This window comes from Muntiacus reevesi, chromosome 6, assembly GCF_963930625.1.
Source record: "Muntiacus reevesi chromosome 6, mMunRee1.1, whole genome shotgun sequence".
NCBI lineage: Eukaryota > Metazoa > Chordata > Mammalia > Artiodactyla > Cervidae > Muntiacus > Muntiacus reevesi.
In genome coordinates, this window is record NC_089254.1 from 81,325,936 (window position 1) to 81,344,342 (window position 18,407).

At 35.5% G+C, this 18,407-nt stretch overlaps 1 protein-coding gene across 1 annotated transcript in view; it reads right to left on the reverse strand.

Moving 5' to 3' along the window:
• Window positions 1-455: 455 nt before the first annotated feature.
• FAM3C (FAM3 metabolism regulating signaling molecule C) overlaps window positions 456-18,407 on the reverse strand; it is a 52,283-nt gene continuing 34,331 nt past the window's right edge. The window contains exons 6-10 of the mRNA XM_065939226.1: window positions 14,007-14,065; window positions 10,236-10,286; window positions 8,019-8,103; window positions 3,385-3,511; window positions 456-2,791 (exon numbers count right to left, since the gene is read on the reverse strand). Coding sequence (XP_065795298.1) covers window positions 2,702-2,791; window positions 3,385-3,511; window positions 8,019-8,103; window positions 10,236-10,286; window positions 14,007-14,065 — 412 coding nt within the window. The 3' untranslated portion in view covers window positions 456-2,701. The remainder of the gene's footprint in view (window positions 2,792-3,384; window positions 3,512-8,018; window positions 8,104-10,235; window positions 10,287-14,006; window positions 14,066-18,407) is intronic.

Consider the following 18,407-nt stretch of genomic DNA (forward strand, 5'->3'; position numbering starts at 1 on the left):
CAGAACAGTCACCCTGGGAACAGACAGCAAAGGAATGCTTCTGAGGAATGCATTAGAAAAAGTAAATTCTGGTACTTTATCCTACAACTCCTCGTTTACATGCACTTATTGCTGCTTTAGAAGGCCCAATTGAAGAGGCTGAGTGGCAAATCTTTTTCCTGATTAACACAAGCAATTTTCCCCCTTACATGTTCATTTTTAAAAATATTCTAAATGCATTTCTACTTTCAACTGCTTTCCTAACTGAACATAGCACATTTCTCATTCTTTCATTTATTAAAAATGGGGTATGTCAACCAAATTGAATGAAACCATCATCTTTTTGGAGGGGTCACTTTATTTATAATATGTATAAACTAAGTATAAAGTGCATTTCAGGCTAAAGGCATTGAGCTTCATCTGGCAAAAAAAAAATTACAAAATATCAGATAATTCATTTCAAAATGAATACAACATAGAAAGAACAATGATAAATTTTAATCAAAGTCAGGAATATAAAGATTCTGGCTCAATTTTTCTTTAATTTCCCAGATAACACTTTTTTCCCATGGTCATTGCTGCATTTTAATAGGCATATCATAATAAACTTGTCTTGCGACTGCATCTATGATTACAAATAAAAAATACACATCCAAGAGTCCTTAAATACCATTTAAAAGACCAAAGTGTCAATGCCACATTTCTGATTTTAATGAAAATTCTGAACATTAGATGAGCATTGTTGCATTTACAATGCTGATTTTTAAAACCTATCTGAAAGTAAAATACAGTAAAATTATTGCTTTCAAAGTTATGTTGACATAAACCATACAAGACAGAATTGACATAATAGCAAACTGCATGAAAGCAATTAAATAACCAATCTTTTGGCATTTTACACACCTCTATAAAGCTGTCATGTTAGTCCTTATCTTGAAACAGAAGTGTTGTCATCTACATACTTAAATTCGATCCATGTTAAGATATATCCTGAGGATATTAGTGTGTTTAACCATAGGAATGACTTAAATTTTGCATGTTAAGCAGGACAATAAATGCTTGACAAACCTCAATGTGAAGTTCTGTAGGTATATTACTTTGCCAGATAATACAAAAAAGAAATTCACAATGCAAAACCAAGAATATTTATTCTCATTACTTAAAAAAGAAAAAGCAACACTTATTTCACAATCCCTGAAACTGTAAAATAGCTATTCTTTTAATTTACAGAATCAAGGGAAGTATTCGAAATGTTAAAATACACATGCTGAAAGTGATTTAGCATATCAGCACCAAAAATCTGAAAAGTTTACAAAAATTGTTTAGATGTGTAAGGTGCATTGATTCACAAATTACATTCAATTTGAGGGAAGAAACAGTACCCCAAAACTCATTGATATTTAATAACTTCCAACTCAGTTTATAGCAAAATAAAAAACACTGCTTTTAGTTTTTCTTTATGTAAGGCATCTAAAATTTAGATCAAAAATTGAAGTGCTGCCTTTTATTGTGAGTGGCAGTTTGTTCATTACATTTTTTATGTTCCAGTTTAAGATACGTCACACATATTTAATGCCCTAAAAATATTTTAAGAAACTTGAGTCATTTTGTGAACATCTGAAGTTAACAAAAAAGTTAGATTTCTTATATTTTTAGTTAGAATTGGATATGAAGTCACTGTGTATCAAATATTTCTTAACTGTTATCAGTCCTGATCAGTTCATTAGGACTTTTCTATTGATAAATAAATATGTTGTTATCTTTTCAGGCAAAAATTACTATTAGGAAGTCAGATGAAAGTAAATACAAAATCTCTGGGTTTACAATCTAAAATCATTGTGACATTAAAGCATGCCTCTTTCCAAACCACTTGGTCAAGGCTGAGAACAATTAAATAAGGAAAACTTAGGCCAGTAAGGTTCTAACTGTACTGACATGCTGTCCTGAATGAGCTACTAAGGCTGGGGAAGGGACTTGGCCAGATTCCTCAGCTCTGGGGAGTTGCCCCCTCCTGCCTCACTCTGAATAGCTTATGCAAAATCAAGTTATTCACACTGCTAACACAAAATCCATCAAGCTACAGTCCTGAATGCCATCTACGTTTATATATTTACTTTGTACTGTGTACATTAAACAAAGAATTCTGTTGTGCTTTTCATGTATTTGATATGTTTTCTTATTTTATTTATAGGTTTCTTGGGAAGGTAAGAGAAAGACTAAGAAAAAAAATACAACAGGGGAGTCAGACTGTAAAGTAACATTACACACACACAACTATGCCCAATATCTTTTTAATTTAAAAGATATTATCATCAGAAGGCAATATACATATATATACGTAAAAGAAAACAAAGTCTGATCCCTAAAATCCATTATCATTCCATGATAGATTTTCACAGCGACTAGTATATATCAATATATTTTTCATATCTGTTCAGTTATCCATTGGTATGCTTTTAGAATTAAAAGATGCCATTAGCATCAAGGTCTGAACATTGTACCATTAGAGAGATGTGCTTGAAAATGGTTCAGTGATTTGCTCATTTTGATGACTATTTACAAAGACAGCTATTTACGTTAGCAATAAATAATTCTGATATCAAAAGAGATAATGGACATGCACACACCGAGACGGCTGCATGCTCTTAAAATATTTACATGTCGTTTTTCTGGTAGGGCTTTCCCACTGACAGTGAGTGTGCTCTCTTCAGTTTTCTCCACGTCAGTCTTGCTTCTGGGGAATGCATCCTTCCATTTCTACAACTTCAGGCCATCCTTCATATTTATTGGTGTCCTTATTGTTCTTTATGTGCTGTTGGAACACAACCACAGTATAGTACTTTAGCAAACTGCATATCTGCAATAATGTAATTAAGCATACTCTTTTCAGTAACACTTCTATCAACATATAAATTAGTGTTCAACATATTAAATGAGAAAAGGGTCTGGCATATAGTGGCAGACCTTCAAAGAGACGCTGAAAGAACAAAACACTGCAGATGGTCTTTAAAGATCCTTTGTAAGTCAAAAATAAGTTTACATTCTACTAAGTTCTAAAGTATTTCTGTACTTCATTGATTCTAATATCAAAAGTTCAGCTACAATTTTTAATAACCAACTTCCTAAAGGTCTTATGATACAAGTAAACATAGGCCAATGCATTGTCATGTAGGAAAAAAAATTTCATGTAGAATTTGACTATTTTTAAAATTTTAAAATTAAAATAGTATCATGGTTATTTCAAATAACTGATTTCCAGGAACCTATGAAAAATATGGAAACATATTATGGAAACATATTTAATGTCTGCTTTATCTAAGTTGCAAATAACTGGGATAGGAATACGTACTGTATGGTTTCACACAATTGCTGTTGCCCATTAATTATGATGTCTGAGACACTAACCTGTTCAAAAGGGCTTTTTGTCTTAATGCCTTTTCCACCACAGAAGACCCAGTTGTCTCTGAAACCAAGATGAGTAATAGATGTACTCCCCAATTCAGCAATCAGCCGCCGGGCCTCATCATTGAGTCTTGAAGAAAGAGAAAAAGAATGGCACAATAAATGTAGTGTACTGTATGTAGTCTAAGGAAAACTAATACACTTACAGCATTTAACATACAACCATGAAATAAATGAGAAAATCCTGGCTTAAATAAGAGAACATAAACATAAAAAAATAAATTTTATCAGAGTAACATTCCTACTATTTGAATTCTTTAATGATGAAAGTTATGAAATCTAGAAAATAAATTTCTAGCTTATGCAATTTAGAAGTACCTTTTAAGTGTCTTAATTTCATAACAACAGTTCATTTTCATCTACATTCCATCAAATAAAAATGGGAAACTGCAGTCCGTGGTACCTATTCAGGTTAATATAAGACCTTAAGTAGTCAATATCTTCGTAAAATTAAAAATCACTTTGAATCTTCACTAAACTCTTTGTAAATTACATCTGAATAGAATTAAGTTAAGTGCTAATAGAAATCTGGATGTTTCTAACACTATGTTTACTTATATCTAACTTCATAACAGTAATTTTTGCCGGAAGAGATAATAACATGTTTATCAATAGGAAAGTCCTGCTTACTTTCCTATGATAACATTTAAAAAATAATTTTATTTGACCCACAATGAGTTTATACTCAATTCTACATGAAAATATAAGAGATCTGACTTTTTTTGTTAACTTCAAATGTTCGTAAAATGACTCAAGTTTTTCAAATATTTTTAGGGCATTAAGTATTTTATGTGAAGTAGGTGAAACCGGCAAGGCAGTTCTCATGTAACTAACCTGAAGATAAACAGGAGATTTTATGTTAAAAAAAAAAAAAAGGTTCATGAACAGGACAGAGCTACATATGTCATTAGCTTTTCACAATTAGTCACATCCAGGGGGTAGTGAAGCTGTCTTAACCACAGCTTGGGCACTGCTGCCCTCCTGGGAAAGGTCATAAGAATCAGCGAGAAAATCAGGGGCAGCCTTAGAACACTTAGTCTTTCAGATTCATATCTATATCAAGTGATGCATTTATAACCAAGGGAAATTAAAATAAATAAAACGGCTGTGCAAAAGGACCAGTGAAGTCTCAGCCTCTGAAGATTCTGACACCTTCACACGCAAGTACACGTACTTGCGTCTGGCTTTCTCCCCAAAGTGGGTCTGTAGCTGTGTTTCTTGTAATCATCCTTACATAAATTGCTATCACTTTCATTCATCTGCTTACTTGGTAAGCAATTTCTGTAGTAGATGGACATCCCCTGAAAGTATTGTCTGAACTGTTTTCTTGTTTCTGAACAGTGTTAGCATGTCATGGATCTGCAGACTACTACATTCCACTCTTTAGTTTATTCAAATGTTCTACCGCTGGCCCCTTAATCAGAACATTTTACTGGAATCATCAGCACTAGTAGTGAGTTTTGCTGCTTTATCTAGAATAAATGGTGCAGAACAGAGGTCGAGCTTACTGGGCAGCCTAGGGACAGCCTCCTGGAGGAAGGCTACGGGCTTCAGTCGGTTACGTCTCAGAAAAATCACAAATTGCACCTCAGGGTGCAGGCTTCAGGGCTGCTTATAAATAGGTGAATGTTAGGTTCACAAATGCCAAGAGATTGCTTCATACACAAAAAATGCTTCCATAGTAGGTGGTTATCCAAATGCAGGCCTGGCCCCCTGCCAGAAGTACATGCAATTTTTTCTTATCTAAAAAAACTTTACAATTAAGAAATATAATGAAGGGCAGTCACTTTTCCTTCTGGATTTCCAAATTTCAGAAGTTGTTGTTTTGATCTGCATGAAAAAACTAACCAATCTAGCAGTAACATGAAACTGAGCTTTCCATTTTGATTCCTCTCATCTTTCCTTACTTTCCTTTGAGAATACCCTTAGGTCCTAAGCAGAAAAGGATTAATACAGCAGGGCTCAGAAAGGCCTAAGAGCAAGACTGGTCCTTGGCTGGCTCTGGAAGCTTGGATGTGGGGAGGCTCCCCCCATTCCCAGAACTGATCAGAATGGCTCTCGTGTGTATAAGCTGTGCAAACAAAGTAGTTTATGCCAAACACCTCCTTTCTGGCTGGGAATCTGGAATTTGGGGATGTATAAGGAAGACGGTGCCTCAGGACCAGCTCCCAGTAAAAACCCTGGGCCGTGAGCTCCAATCAGCTTCCCTGGTGGACAGCAGACCCCAGTGCTGTCACAATCTGTTGCTAGAGGAATTAAGCATGTTCTGTGTCACTCCGCTTGGGAGAGGACTCTAGGAAACTCAGGTCTGGTGCCCTGGTTCCCTCCAGACTCCTCTCAGAACTAGCTGCCCTTCGTGGATTCTGCTTTGCATCCTTTTGCTGTAACAAATTATAGCCCTGAGTGAGCAGGTCTATAAACTGAGTCCTGGATTCCCCCCAGTGAATAATCAAACCTGGGGGTGGGCTTGGGTACCCATGCCACATGTCCCTGTGTCTAGCTAACTACAAGTTTATAACCAGACAACTTCCCTAACAATTTCTGAAGTTTTCTAATCTGCTTATGTAGAATTTGGGAGGCTTTATTATTCTTTTTTGCTATCTTCTATGTAACTAAGTAAAAGATGATTTCCTGGTTCAAAGAAAAGTTGAAAACCATGCAACACAGCCAATATTTTGAGTGCTTGACATAGCAGATGTCAAAATATCCCATTTCTTTAAAAGGCAGTGCAGTGTAACTAATACATTTATACACAGCATTAATTCTGGAGATATATAACTGGCTCTTGAACAACCTGGGTTTGAACTGCCAGAGTCCACTTCTATTCCATAAAGGGTTCAAATTAAGAAAAGGAAGTGTACAAAAATACAAGGCAAACCATGCTACTAATAACAACATTTTTATTACTACTACCAGGAAGACCTGAGTGCTCAAAATGAGATGAGGTTCATAAAACTACTAAAGGCCACAGAGGGAAATTTTGCTACCAAGTATAAATAATGAAGGGATCCACTGTTTCAGAATGATAGGATATCAAGATCAAAACACAACTGTCTTTTCCAGGGAGGCAAACACTCTTTAATCAATATAAAAAGGGAACAGTGGCTCAGCAATGTTCATATTAAGTACTTTAAAGTAAATTTAAGCCTTGAGGCACACACGTCACACACTTAAAATTCTTAAGGAACTTGTTAATATAATCTTCAAGGTAATGTGAGTTATTTTAGAAGCAACATGGAAAGTGAAGATGCTAATACGTTAAAAGTTAAATATTCCAGTTTAAAAAAAAAAAAAAACACGGAAAATTTTAAAAGCAATAGTTCAATAAAACTAAACCTAACTCCTAGCAAAATTTTAGAATAGATTACAAGAAGGAGATCCTGTGAGTATTAAGGAAAGAATAAGAAAATAAAGAGAAAGAGTAGTAGGAAGGAGGCTGGATTAATAAAGCCAAGTAAACATCATCTCATACGTTCAGCTTTAAAAGCAGTTTTGGGGCAATAAGCCAGGGTACTATAATTAGGATCATCCACAAATTTCAAGCAGGCATCTGACAGTCTCAGAAAATTAAATAATTAAACAGCAACTGGACAGTATGCCTATTAGAGCACACTAGAAAATGAAAAGTAGTTTCTGCAGCTGATTAATAGGTGAATCCCTCAGAAGTGGTCTCCAGCTGGTGGCACACTGCCTGTAGTAATCATGTTTATCATTGAGGACTTAGATTTAGAAATCTGAATGACTCTGGAGAGAGTACAAAGCCCAGACAATGGAAATCTCATAGGACAAATGTCAGCATCAAGACCAAGTGGGCCATAACAGCAAAATTAAATTTAAAAGGGTATATGAATATAAAGTCTTCATTCAGATTGAACAAAATCAAGTTCTGAATGGGGAGAAAGACCTGACTTGTCAGTGATTAAAAAAAAACAAAACAAAAAAACCTCTGAGATCAAATGAAGAGATCTGAGAATTTAAGTTGATGAACACTGTGATGTGGCAGACTAAAGAACAGGAATGCAACACTTGTCTTCGTGAATATTAACCGTAATTTCTCAAACATGGTGAGTGAGCACCTCCAATGTACTCTGTACTGGCCAGACCACTTCGGGAACACTATGTCCAACTTGGGGCTTCATTTTAAGAGGGACAATTATCATCTAGAGAATGCCCAAGAAATGCAACCAGGAGGGTAAAATGACTTAGAAACTTAACAGGATAAAAGATTAGAAGAGCCATTACAGTTTTAAAGGACTGAGGTTTCACAGGACAGACACACTTTGGGAAATGCCATAAGAAAATGGTACTGAAGAATATTATTGTCAGAGAAAATAATTGACAGTTGTTAAAAACAGAACATAAAAGAGTATAACAAACTTTATGTACAATGTGATTCTAATTTCAAAATCATAGATGAATGATAAATACACAGAAAGAAAAATTTTTTAAAGTAAACAGTGTTTATCTGAAAGTTGGATTACTTGACTGTTTTATAAATTTTTTTATTGAAAATGTATTGCTTATGTTACTATATATTATAGATCTGCAAAGTCATGTAAATTTTGAAATTTACATACTTGGTTGCACCATCATCATATGTTCCCATTAAGACTATTGTTCCATCTTGTATGGCCTTCAGAAACTCAATAAATGGGGCCACATCTGAAAAAAAACAAAAAGGGTTAAGTGTTGGTTTTTTTTTTAAGTGACTAACCATCATGATAATCTTTTAGAACTTAACAGTACAAAAAATGAAGTGTTTGTAAATTGATAATTTCTAATGTAGAAAAAACAAAAGAGAGACAAATTTTATGAACAGGATAAAAAGTTTCAAATCAACTTAAAATTTCCCAATTCTGATTCACCCTGTGTGTGTTTCATATTGATACTTGAGGGGCTAAATGAAAAAGCCATAACATATTGAAGTATGACATGATTTCGAGTAAGAAATTTAGGAGACAGGAGAAAGGTTCATGGACTCCCTGAGTATATGTAAAGTTGTTTGCATAGATACTTTTCTAAAAAAGAGAATTTTTATTTACTGCACAAAAGGATCTGTCATTTAAAAAAATTATATAAATATGTACACAGTTGTCCCTTGAACAACAGGGGTTTGAGCTCAGGAGTTCACTTATACACAGATTTGTTTTCAATAAATCCTACAGTACCATGTGATCCTCATTTAGTTGAATCTGAGGATGCAGAACTGCAGGCATGGAGGGCCAATTATGGAACTTGAGTACCTGAGGATTACGGGCTATCTGTAGAGGGTCCTGGAACCAGTCCCCTGCATATAATGTGGGACAAGTGTACATACATCCACAGTGATTTAAAGAATATTCTGGGACTATCTACTTACTATAAACTAGGGGAAGAAATGTAAGCTAGTTATCACTAAAAATCAAACTAATTAAGGCAAATACTGCAGTCATCACCTGCTTCGTCTGCAGTATTAAGATTCACAAAGGATTAAACCATATCAGTGACTATAAACTGGTGATATCAAAGAGGCTGTCTGGGAACTATCCATAGAAATCATTCTACATCTTGAACTCCTTACAATGTCAGATTCCTAAGTGCCCAAGTCTAATACTACTTCAAAACTATTCAGTTTCTTTCTACAGCAAAGATTACAAAGATTTCTCTAAAACTGCATTTTATCTTAAAATAATAGCATTTTTAATTCAGAAAAAAATGTAACAGAGCAGCTAACAAATCACTTCCATTTAAATCCAAAGATGGCAATAAACTGCAACTACTTCTAAATTTGAGGGGTATTTTTAGCAGTAGTTTGCTGACCTGAGATGAAATACCAGAGCTTCTAGTCACACAACTGATTTCAACAACAGTTTTGTCAGAGGTTTTCCATGTAATAAATTTTGGTAGAACCAATTATTCCTTTAAAATCTAAAACTGATGACACATTTTAAGTTGATACACGTTTTGATAAAATGAAAAGTTTTGATCTCATTTAAAAAATAAATAATACATGGCATCTCATCACAAGCTGAAGAAATATTAGAAAAGCTCAATGGTCTGAGAACAAGATAAAATTGGGAAGCCTAACAACTGCTGGCTTCCAGGGAATTCATAAAGTGGATGAGGAGGTGCAGGGGAGAGCCTCAACTTAGAAAAGAATCAACAGTTAAATCAGCGTTGGCCTTCCTTCAGACTTGAGGAAGAAATCTCTCTTTCAGGCACCATCTTCTGTGAGGTGCAAGGTCTTTCCCTCTGCAGGCTGGTGACTAATTTCCACCTGCTCCTTGGAAATGCCAAATTAGGAAGATTACCTGTGGACTGCTCTAAGTACAATAAACTGGAAAGAAAATTCTACTCCTTCTCTCAAATATTCATCTATTTGAATAATAATCCTGGTTATGAACTTGGTTTTTGAGACTGAAAAATTTTATGCAAAAAAATTAATTCAGTAAGGTAAACACGATTACACTGGTTAAGCCCTTCTTCAAACTACTTATTCTTTTTTTTTTAGAGATTTCAGACAGAAACACAAAGCAGCCTAAAGCTTTGAATTAGTGGTCCTGCAGAAAACAGGACTAAGGCTTTAATAAATCTCAAGTGTGATTATCACTGCTCTTAATTACACATCACCAATAATTTCTATAAAAAAGCGAAGTGTATGCAGTATGACTAATCATTTAAATATGAGCTGGACATTCAGTGAAAAGAAACAAAATGAAAGCAAAATAGTACCATTATTTTCTCATCAATGAACTACATTATATTGGTATGATTCAGTGCCAGCAACAGAACAGTTATACGCAATTCATACTTACTTCCTCCCCACATGTCAAAATATCTGGTGTCTATTAGTTCTCCCGTTTTGCCTAAAAGAGATTGAATTCATAGCAAATTATGCAATTGAAATATACTCTACATTGTATAAGACATATGATCTTGTCCAATGTGAATCCATTAGTAGAGAATTATTATGACAAAATACTTAGAATTTGAATTGCATCCATCTAAAATTTTTTTCTAAAAGGGTAATTTTTGAATAGGACTTTCTCACTAATTTTGTAAGCTGAAGAGTAGCAAACAAAAATTCACTACTAACTTTAGACAATTCAAATTCAAAGTTATATATTTTTTATCCTTATATGTTACCGTCTTCCCTTATTTAAAAATAACCCATAAATTCATAAACCTTAAAAAAACAAAAACAAATGAATCCATGCTATTTTCTGTTATTAAAGCAATCTTGCAAAAAACAAATTGTATTTAATTTCCTTTTAAAACATTTTTCTTGCTATCAACTGGACAAATATGCATAGAATCTTTTATACATAGGAAAATGCAGAAACTAGAAACAAAAATATCTCTCATTGTGAAAACTATAGAAATTATTTTCCTACAGTATAAACTAGAGAAGGTGGCTGTGGATTCTCTTCTCTCCACACAGTTTGAGAGGGTGACTGTGCCAAAAAGAGAAGTATGCAGCTGGGTCTCACTTCACAGGTTCATATTTTCAAATGTGATTTTTCAAGAACACTTGAGATGTTCAAGATTCAGTGTGGACAATACTGAAAAATTACAACTGACTCTGATTCTTCATTCAGCTCCACACCCCATGCAACAGTCCACCACCTTCTGTCATTCTACACACCCGCATTCATGTCAGTCTATATCACGTTCAGTTCAGTTGGTCAGTCGTGTCTGACGCTTTGCAACCCCATGAACCGCAGCACGCGAGGCCTCCCTGTCCATCAGCAACTCCTGGAGTTTACTCAAACTCGTGTCCATTGAGTCGGTGATGCCATCCAACCATCTCATCCTCTGTCGTCCCCTTCTCCTCCTGCCTTCAATCTTTCCCACATCAGGGTCTTTTCTAATGACGAGGTCTTTGCATTAGGTAGCCAAAGTACTAGAGTTTCAATTTCAACATCAGTCTTTCCAATGAACACTCAGGACTGATTTCCATTAGGATGGACTGGTTGGATCTCTTTGCAGTCCAAGGGACTCTCAAGAATCTTCTCCAACACCACAGTTCAAAAACATCAATTCTTCAGTGCCCAGCTTTCTTTATAGTCCAACTGTCACATCCACACAAACCTACTGGAAAAATCACAGCCTTGACTAGACAGACCTTTGTTGGCAATATAATGTCTCTGTTTTTTAATATGCTGTTTAGGTTGGTCATAACTTTCCTTCCAAGGAGTAAATGTCTTTTAATTTCATGGCTGCAATCACCATCTGCACTGGTTTTGGAGCCCCCAAAAATAAAGTCAGCCACAGTTTCCAGTTTCCCCATCTATTTGCCATGAAGTGATGGGACTGGATGTCATGATCTTTGTTTTCTGAGTGTTGAGCTTTAAGCCAACTTTTTCATTCCCCTCTTTCACGTTCATCAATAGGCTCTTTAGTTCTTCTTCACTTTGTGCCATAATGGTGATGTCATCTCCAGATCTGAGGTTACTGATATTTCTCCCAGCAATCTTGATTCCAGCTTGTGCTTCCTCCAGCTCAGCGTTTCTCATGATATACTCTGCATATAAGTTAAATAAGCAGGGTAACAATATACAGCCTTGATGTATTCCTTTTCCTATTTGAAACCAGTCTGTCGTCTCATGTCCAGTTCTAACTGTTGCTTCCTGACCTGCACACAGATTTCTGAAGAGGCAGATCAGGTGGTCTGGTATTCCCATCTCTTTCAGAATTTTCCACAGTTTATTGTGATCCACACGGTCAAGGGCTTTGGCATAGTCAATAAAGCAGAAATAGATGTTTCTCTGGAACTCTCTTATTTCTTTGATGATCCAGCAGATGCTGGCAATTTGATCTCTGGTTCCTCTGACTTTTCTAAAACCAGCTTGTATATCTGGAAGTTCACAGTTCATGTATTGCTGAAGCCTGGCTTGGAGAATTTTGAGCATTACTTTACTAGCATGAGAGATGAGTGCAACTGTATGGTAGTTTGAGCATTCTTAGGCATTGCCTTTCCTTGGGATTGGAATGAAAACTGACCTTTTCCAGTCCTGTGGCCACTGCTGAGTTTTCCAAATTTGCTGGCATATTGAGTGCAGCACCTTCACAGCATCATCTTTTAGGAGTTAAAACAGCTCAACTGGAATTCCATCACCTCCACTAGCTTTGTTCGTAGTGATGCTTCCTAAGGCCCACTTGACTTCACACTCCAGGATGTCTGGTTCTAGGTGAGTGATCACACCATTGTGATTATCTGGGTCACGAAGATCTTTTTTGTACAGTTCTTCTGTGTATTCTTGCCACCTCTTCTTAATATCTTCTGCTTCTGTTAGGTCCATACCATTTCTGTTCTTTATTGAGCCCATCTTTGCCTGAAATGTTCCCTTGGTATCTCTAATTTTCTTGAAGAGATCTCTAGTCTTTCCCATTCTATTGTTTTCCTCTATTTCTTTGCACTGATCACTGAGGAAGGCTTTCTTATCTCTCCTTGCTATTCTTTGGAACTCTATATTCAAATGGGAATATCTTTCCTTTTCTCCTTTGCTTTTTGCTTCTCTTCTTTTCACAGCTATTTGTAAGGCCTCCTCAGACCACCATTTTGGTTTTTTGCATTTCTTTTTCTTGGGGATGGTCTTGATTCCTGTCTCCTGTACACTGTCACGAACCTCTGTCCATATTTCTTCAGGCACTCTGTCTAACAGATCTAGTCCCTTAAATCTATTTCTTACTTCCACTGTATAATCATAAAGGATTTGATTTAGGTCATACCTGAATGATCTAGTGGTTTTCCCCACTTTCTTCAATTTCAGTTTGAATTTGGCAATAAGGAGTTCATGATCTGAGCCACAGTCAGCTCCCAGTCTTGTTTTTGCTGACTGTATAGAACTTCTCCATCTTTGGCTGCAAAGAATATAATCAATCTGATTTCAGTGTTGGCGGTCTGGTGATGTCCATGTGTAGTCTTCTCTTGTGTTGTTGGAAGAGGGAGTTTGCTACGAGCAGTGCGTTCTCTTGGCAAACTCTATTAGCCTTTGCCCTGCTTCATTCTGTACTCCAAGGCCAAATTTGCCTGTTACTCCAGGTGTTTGACTTCCTACTTTTGCATTCCAGTCCCCTATAATGAAAAGGACATCTTTTTCGGGTGTTAGTTTCAAAAGGTTTATAGGTCTTCATAGAACTGTTCAACTTCAACTTCTTCAGTGTTACTGGTCGGGGCATAGACTTGGATTACCATGATATTGAATGTTTTGCCTTGGAAACGAACAGAGATCATTCTGATACATTATGTTAGGATTCCAATATCTGCAGCACGAATTCATCAATTGTTAGATAATGTTAGATTGGTTGTATCCTGACAATCTCATGGGACGTTCTCTATACACTACACAGCAAGTTGGATGCTTCCAAGAGAGCGTGATGTAAACACTGAAATGCAGTGTCTCATCTCTACTCATAGCTGATGTTGCGGGAGGGTAGGGGGAGAGCTTTAATGTCAAGCTTGACTCTTTCTTACCTGATCTCTTGATATAAGAGTATATTTTATTTTGGGCCATATAAATATGCCTATATATCGCTATACCCTTATATCCACCATACCCATAAGGTAAAATAACTATTCTTACCGTTTACCAAGGCAACATTGATTCCTCTTCCAACATTATTCTTAACACCACTCATTAAACTGAAGGGGGAAAAGTTAAGACAAATTTAGAATTAGATATTGCACATAAACATCCATTAGGGAAAGTCATTCACGCTAAAAAAATACAGTTGGGAATGTGATATATACACACAGCTGTTTAGTACTACAGTGGAGACTGAAAGGTCTCTACTAAGTCAGAGAAGACTGTCTAACACTGAATAATTTAAAAGCAACTTTAAGATTTCACAAACAGAAATATATATTAAAAAGTATTACAGTCAAAATACTAGACTCCTTCTTGCTGCCCTGCATTAGATTATGAAAGACCATTTTAGAAAATCTATCAAACACATGGATATTATGCTCACAGCCTGCACCATTCTCAAAGGAATAAAAATGATAAACTCTACTGTACTTTCTACAATGTTAATGTGACATGAAACAGAGGTGAGATGCTACCAAAATCTTTTATAACCTAAAAGCAAGAAGATTAACTTAATTGTGAACATTTTCTTAGTGATTACTGATGCAAAATTTCTCAATACCCAGAAGAAGGAATATTGTATTCATATAATTACAGCATTGAACCACAAGACTTGCAATGTCATTCTGTGGTAATCAACCTCCACGGGCAGCTCACAGACCATTACATAAAGATAATAAATGCTGTGAAATGGAAGGTACGAGCAAAATATTTGCTTGTTATCAGTTCAGTTTGTTGAATTAAAATTATTAAACTAAAAGTGTAGGTACCTTTTATTCTAAAAATTCACAGTGATGTGCTGTTAAATGATTAAGAAGTGGTTTGAGGTGGTGGGGAAGTGAGTATGCATATATGTGAATACACACTCTGTACTCATACATGATACATCTATCTATCTATCCTTTATCCATCAACAGATATTCAGACTTTCTATCTCTTACCTATTTGAAATAATTATATTCTCAACCAACAATGTAAGTTTATTATAAATTTTACTGACAGAAAGGATGTGAAGCACACAATTTCACAAATAATAAAATACATACTTGATTATAAATTTCATGTAGCCACTGATTCTCACAGAATGTGTTATGATTTTCATGGAACTCATTTTACTTAACCTATGGTAGCAAGTGATGAACGAGTAAAATTCCAACACAAATGTTGGATGTTAGTTCATTTAAAGAATAAAACAAAGTCAGAAAAACTTGAAACAGTGAACAATAAAGACATATGCTGGAATTTCACTTGTCTGTCAATGATGTGAGTGATGTTTTTGTTGACTCACTGAAAGGCAACTTCCTCAACTTTTGTGCTATTCCTAATACCTACAAACATAATATACTTTTAATTTTACTCTGGACAATGAACATTTTCTCCCTCATTTTCTTAAGTCTGGACCTTGAGTCAGCAAAATTTTTCTGTAAGGGGCCAGATAGTAAATATCAAAAGCAAGAACTAAAAAAGCTACACAAAGAGATACACTCAATAAATAAATAAGAAGTTTTTTAAAATGTTCACATAACTCACAGGAAGGCAGTAAAAGAAAACAGAAACAAAAAACAGATAACAGAAAGTAATAAAACGGCAAGCTTAAGTCTGAGCACATCAATAATTGTAAGTATAAATAGTTCAAAAATATCCAATGAAGATAGAAATTCGGATGGTGGATTAAAATAGGACTCGACTACATGCTATCAGAAATAGGTAGAAACAATCCAGAAGTCTACAAACTAATGAATGGAAATGAAATTAGTGAAACTAAACAAAATGTGACGTATCTATACAATGGACTATCTTTCAGGCATAAAAAGAAGTGAAGTACTGATATATACTATAACATGGATGAACCCTGAAAACACGGTGCTTAGTGAAGAAGCTGATCACAAAAAAAAACCCTACATATTATTTATATAATTTATATATATATTTACATATAAATTTATAATTTATATATATATATATATATATATAAAGTCCAAAACAGGCAAATCTATAGAGACAGAAAGTAGACTCAGTAGTTACTTGGAGCTGCTGGGGGGAGGGCAGATGGAGTAGAATGCAACAGGAAAGGAGCAGGACAACAGCTGAAGGACGCAGTGTGCCCTTCTGAGGTATGATAATGTTCTAAAACTGAGGGTGGTGATGGGGGCACACATCTGTGAATACACTAAAATCCAATGACTGTGTATTTTAACTGAATGTACGGTAAATGAGCTATATCTCGATAAAGCTGTTTAAACAAGAGCAAACAGGAATGGCTATATTAATATCAATTAAAATAGATTTCTGAACAAAGAAAAATATCAGAGACAGAGAGGAGGTTTGCATAAAGATCAAAGGGTCAATCTAGCAAAAAGACATAGCCATCCCAAGTGTGTGTACCAAGCAATCAAGGTATAAAACATGTGAAGCAAACCTAGGTAGAACTGATAGGAGAAAAAGACAAATCTACAATTATAGTTGGACATGTCAATATCCCTCTCTCAACAGTTGAAAGACAGGAAATTAAAAAGAGTATAAAAGAATTCAACAACAGCATCAACCATCAGGGTCTAATTGACATTTAAAGAATATTCTACTCGCTGACAAATATACATTCTTTCCAAGCACCCATTCTTCCAGCATATACTAAGACAGACCATATCATGGGCCATAAAGCAAACCTCAACAAATTTAAAAGTACTGAAATCATATCAAATGTGTCTCCAACCACAACAAAATCAATAATAAAAGATAACAGGAAATTCTCCAAACATTTGGAAACTAAGCAATATACTTCTAAATAACCTATGGGTCAAAGAAGCCTGAAGTGAAAAATTAAAAAACACACTGAAAATGCAGCTTATTAAAATTTGCGAGGCATAGCTAAACTGTGGTATATCCATAGAGTAATACTCAGAATTAAAATAGGAGCAAATTTTTAAAACATAATAATATTTCAAGACCATTATGCTGAATGGAAAAAAAAAAAACCCAGTCTCAAATGCATACATATTATATGATTCTATTTATACAATATTCTCAAAACATCAAAGTCAGCGAAGTGATGTCTCTGCTTTTTAATACACTGTCTAGGTTTGTCATAGCTTTTCTTCTAAGGAGGAAGCATCTTTTAATTTTGTGGCTGCAGTCACTATCTGCAGTCATTTTGGAATGAAAGAAAATAAAATCTGTTACTGCTTCCACTTTTTCCATTTCTATTTGCCAGGAAGTGATGGGACCAGATATCATGATCTTAGTTTTCTGAATACTGAGTTTCAAACCAGTTTTTTCACTCTTCTTTTTGACCCTCATCAAGAAGTTCTTTGTACCTCTTCACTTCCTGCCATTAGAGTGATATTATCTGTGTATTTGAGGTTCACCTTGATTCCAGCTTGTGATTCATCCAGTCTGGCATTTTGCATGTACTCTGAATATAAGTTAAATAAGCAGGGTGACAATATACAGCCTTGAAGTACTCCTTTCCCAATTTTGAACCAGTCAGTTGTTCCATGTCTGGTTCTAACTGCTGCTTCTTGACCTGCATACAGGTTTCTCAGGAGACAGGTAAGGTGGTCTGGTACTCCATCTCTTGAAGAATTTTCCAGTTTGTTGTGATCCACACATTCAAAGGCTTTAGCATAGTCAATGAAACAGAAGTAGGTGTTTTTCTGGAATTCCCTTGGTTTCTGCATGACCCAAAGAATGTAGACAATTTGATCTCTGGTTCTTCTGCCTTTCCTAAACCCAGCTTGTACATCTGAAAGTTCTTGGTTCACAAACTGCTAAAGCCTAGCTTGAAGAATTTTGAGCATTACTTTGCTAGCATGTGAAATAAGCACAATTGTACAATAGTTTGAACAGTCGTTGCATTGTCCTTCTTCAGGACTGTAATGAAAACTGACCTTTTCCAGTCCTGTGGCCACTGCTGAGTTTTCTAAATTTGCTGAAACACTGAGTGTAGCACATTAACAGCATCATCTTTTAGAATTTTAAATAGCTCAGCTGGAATTTCATCACCTCCATTAGCTTTGTTTGTAGTAATGCTTCCTAAGGCTCACTTGCCTTCATACTCCAGGATGTGTGAGTGACCATACCATCATGCTTATCCAGGTCATTAAGACCTTTCTTGTATAGCTCTTCTTTGTATTCTTGCCACCTCTTCTTAATCTCTTCTGCTTCTGTTAGGTCCTTGCTGTTTCTGTCCTTAACATGCTCATCCTTGCATGAAATATTCCCTTGATATCTTCAATTTTCTTGAAGAGATCTCTAGTCCTAACTATATACACACTGTAATAATTGCCAATTTACATTCTGATACTGTACTGTAATTCCATAATATCTAACCGTGGGGAAAATGGGTGAACAGCACATGGGATCTCTCTGTACTATCTTTGCAACTGCCTGCAATTTCTG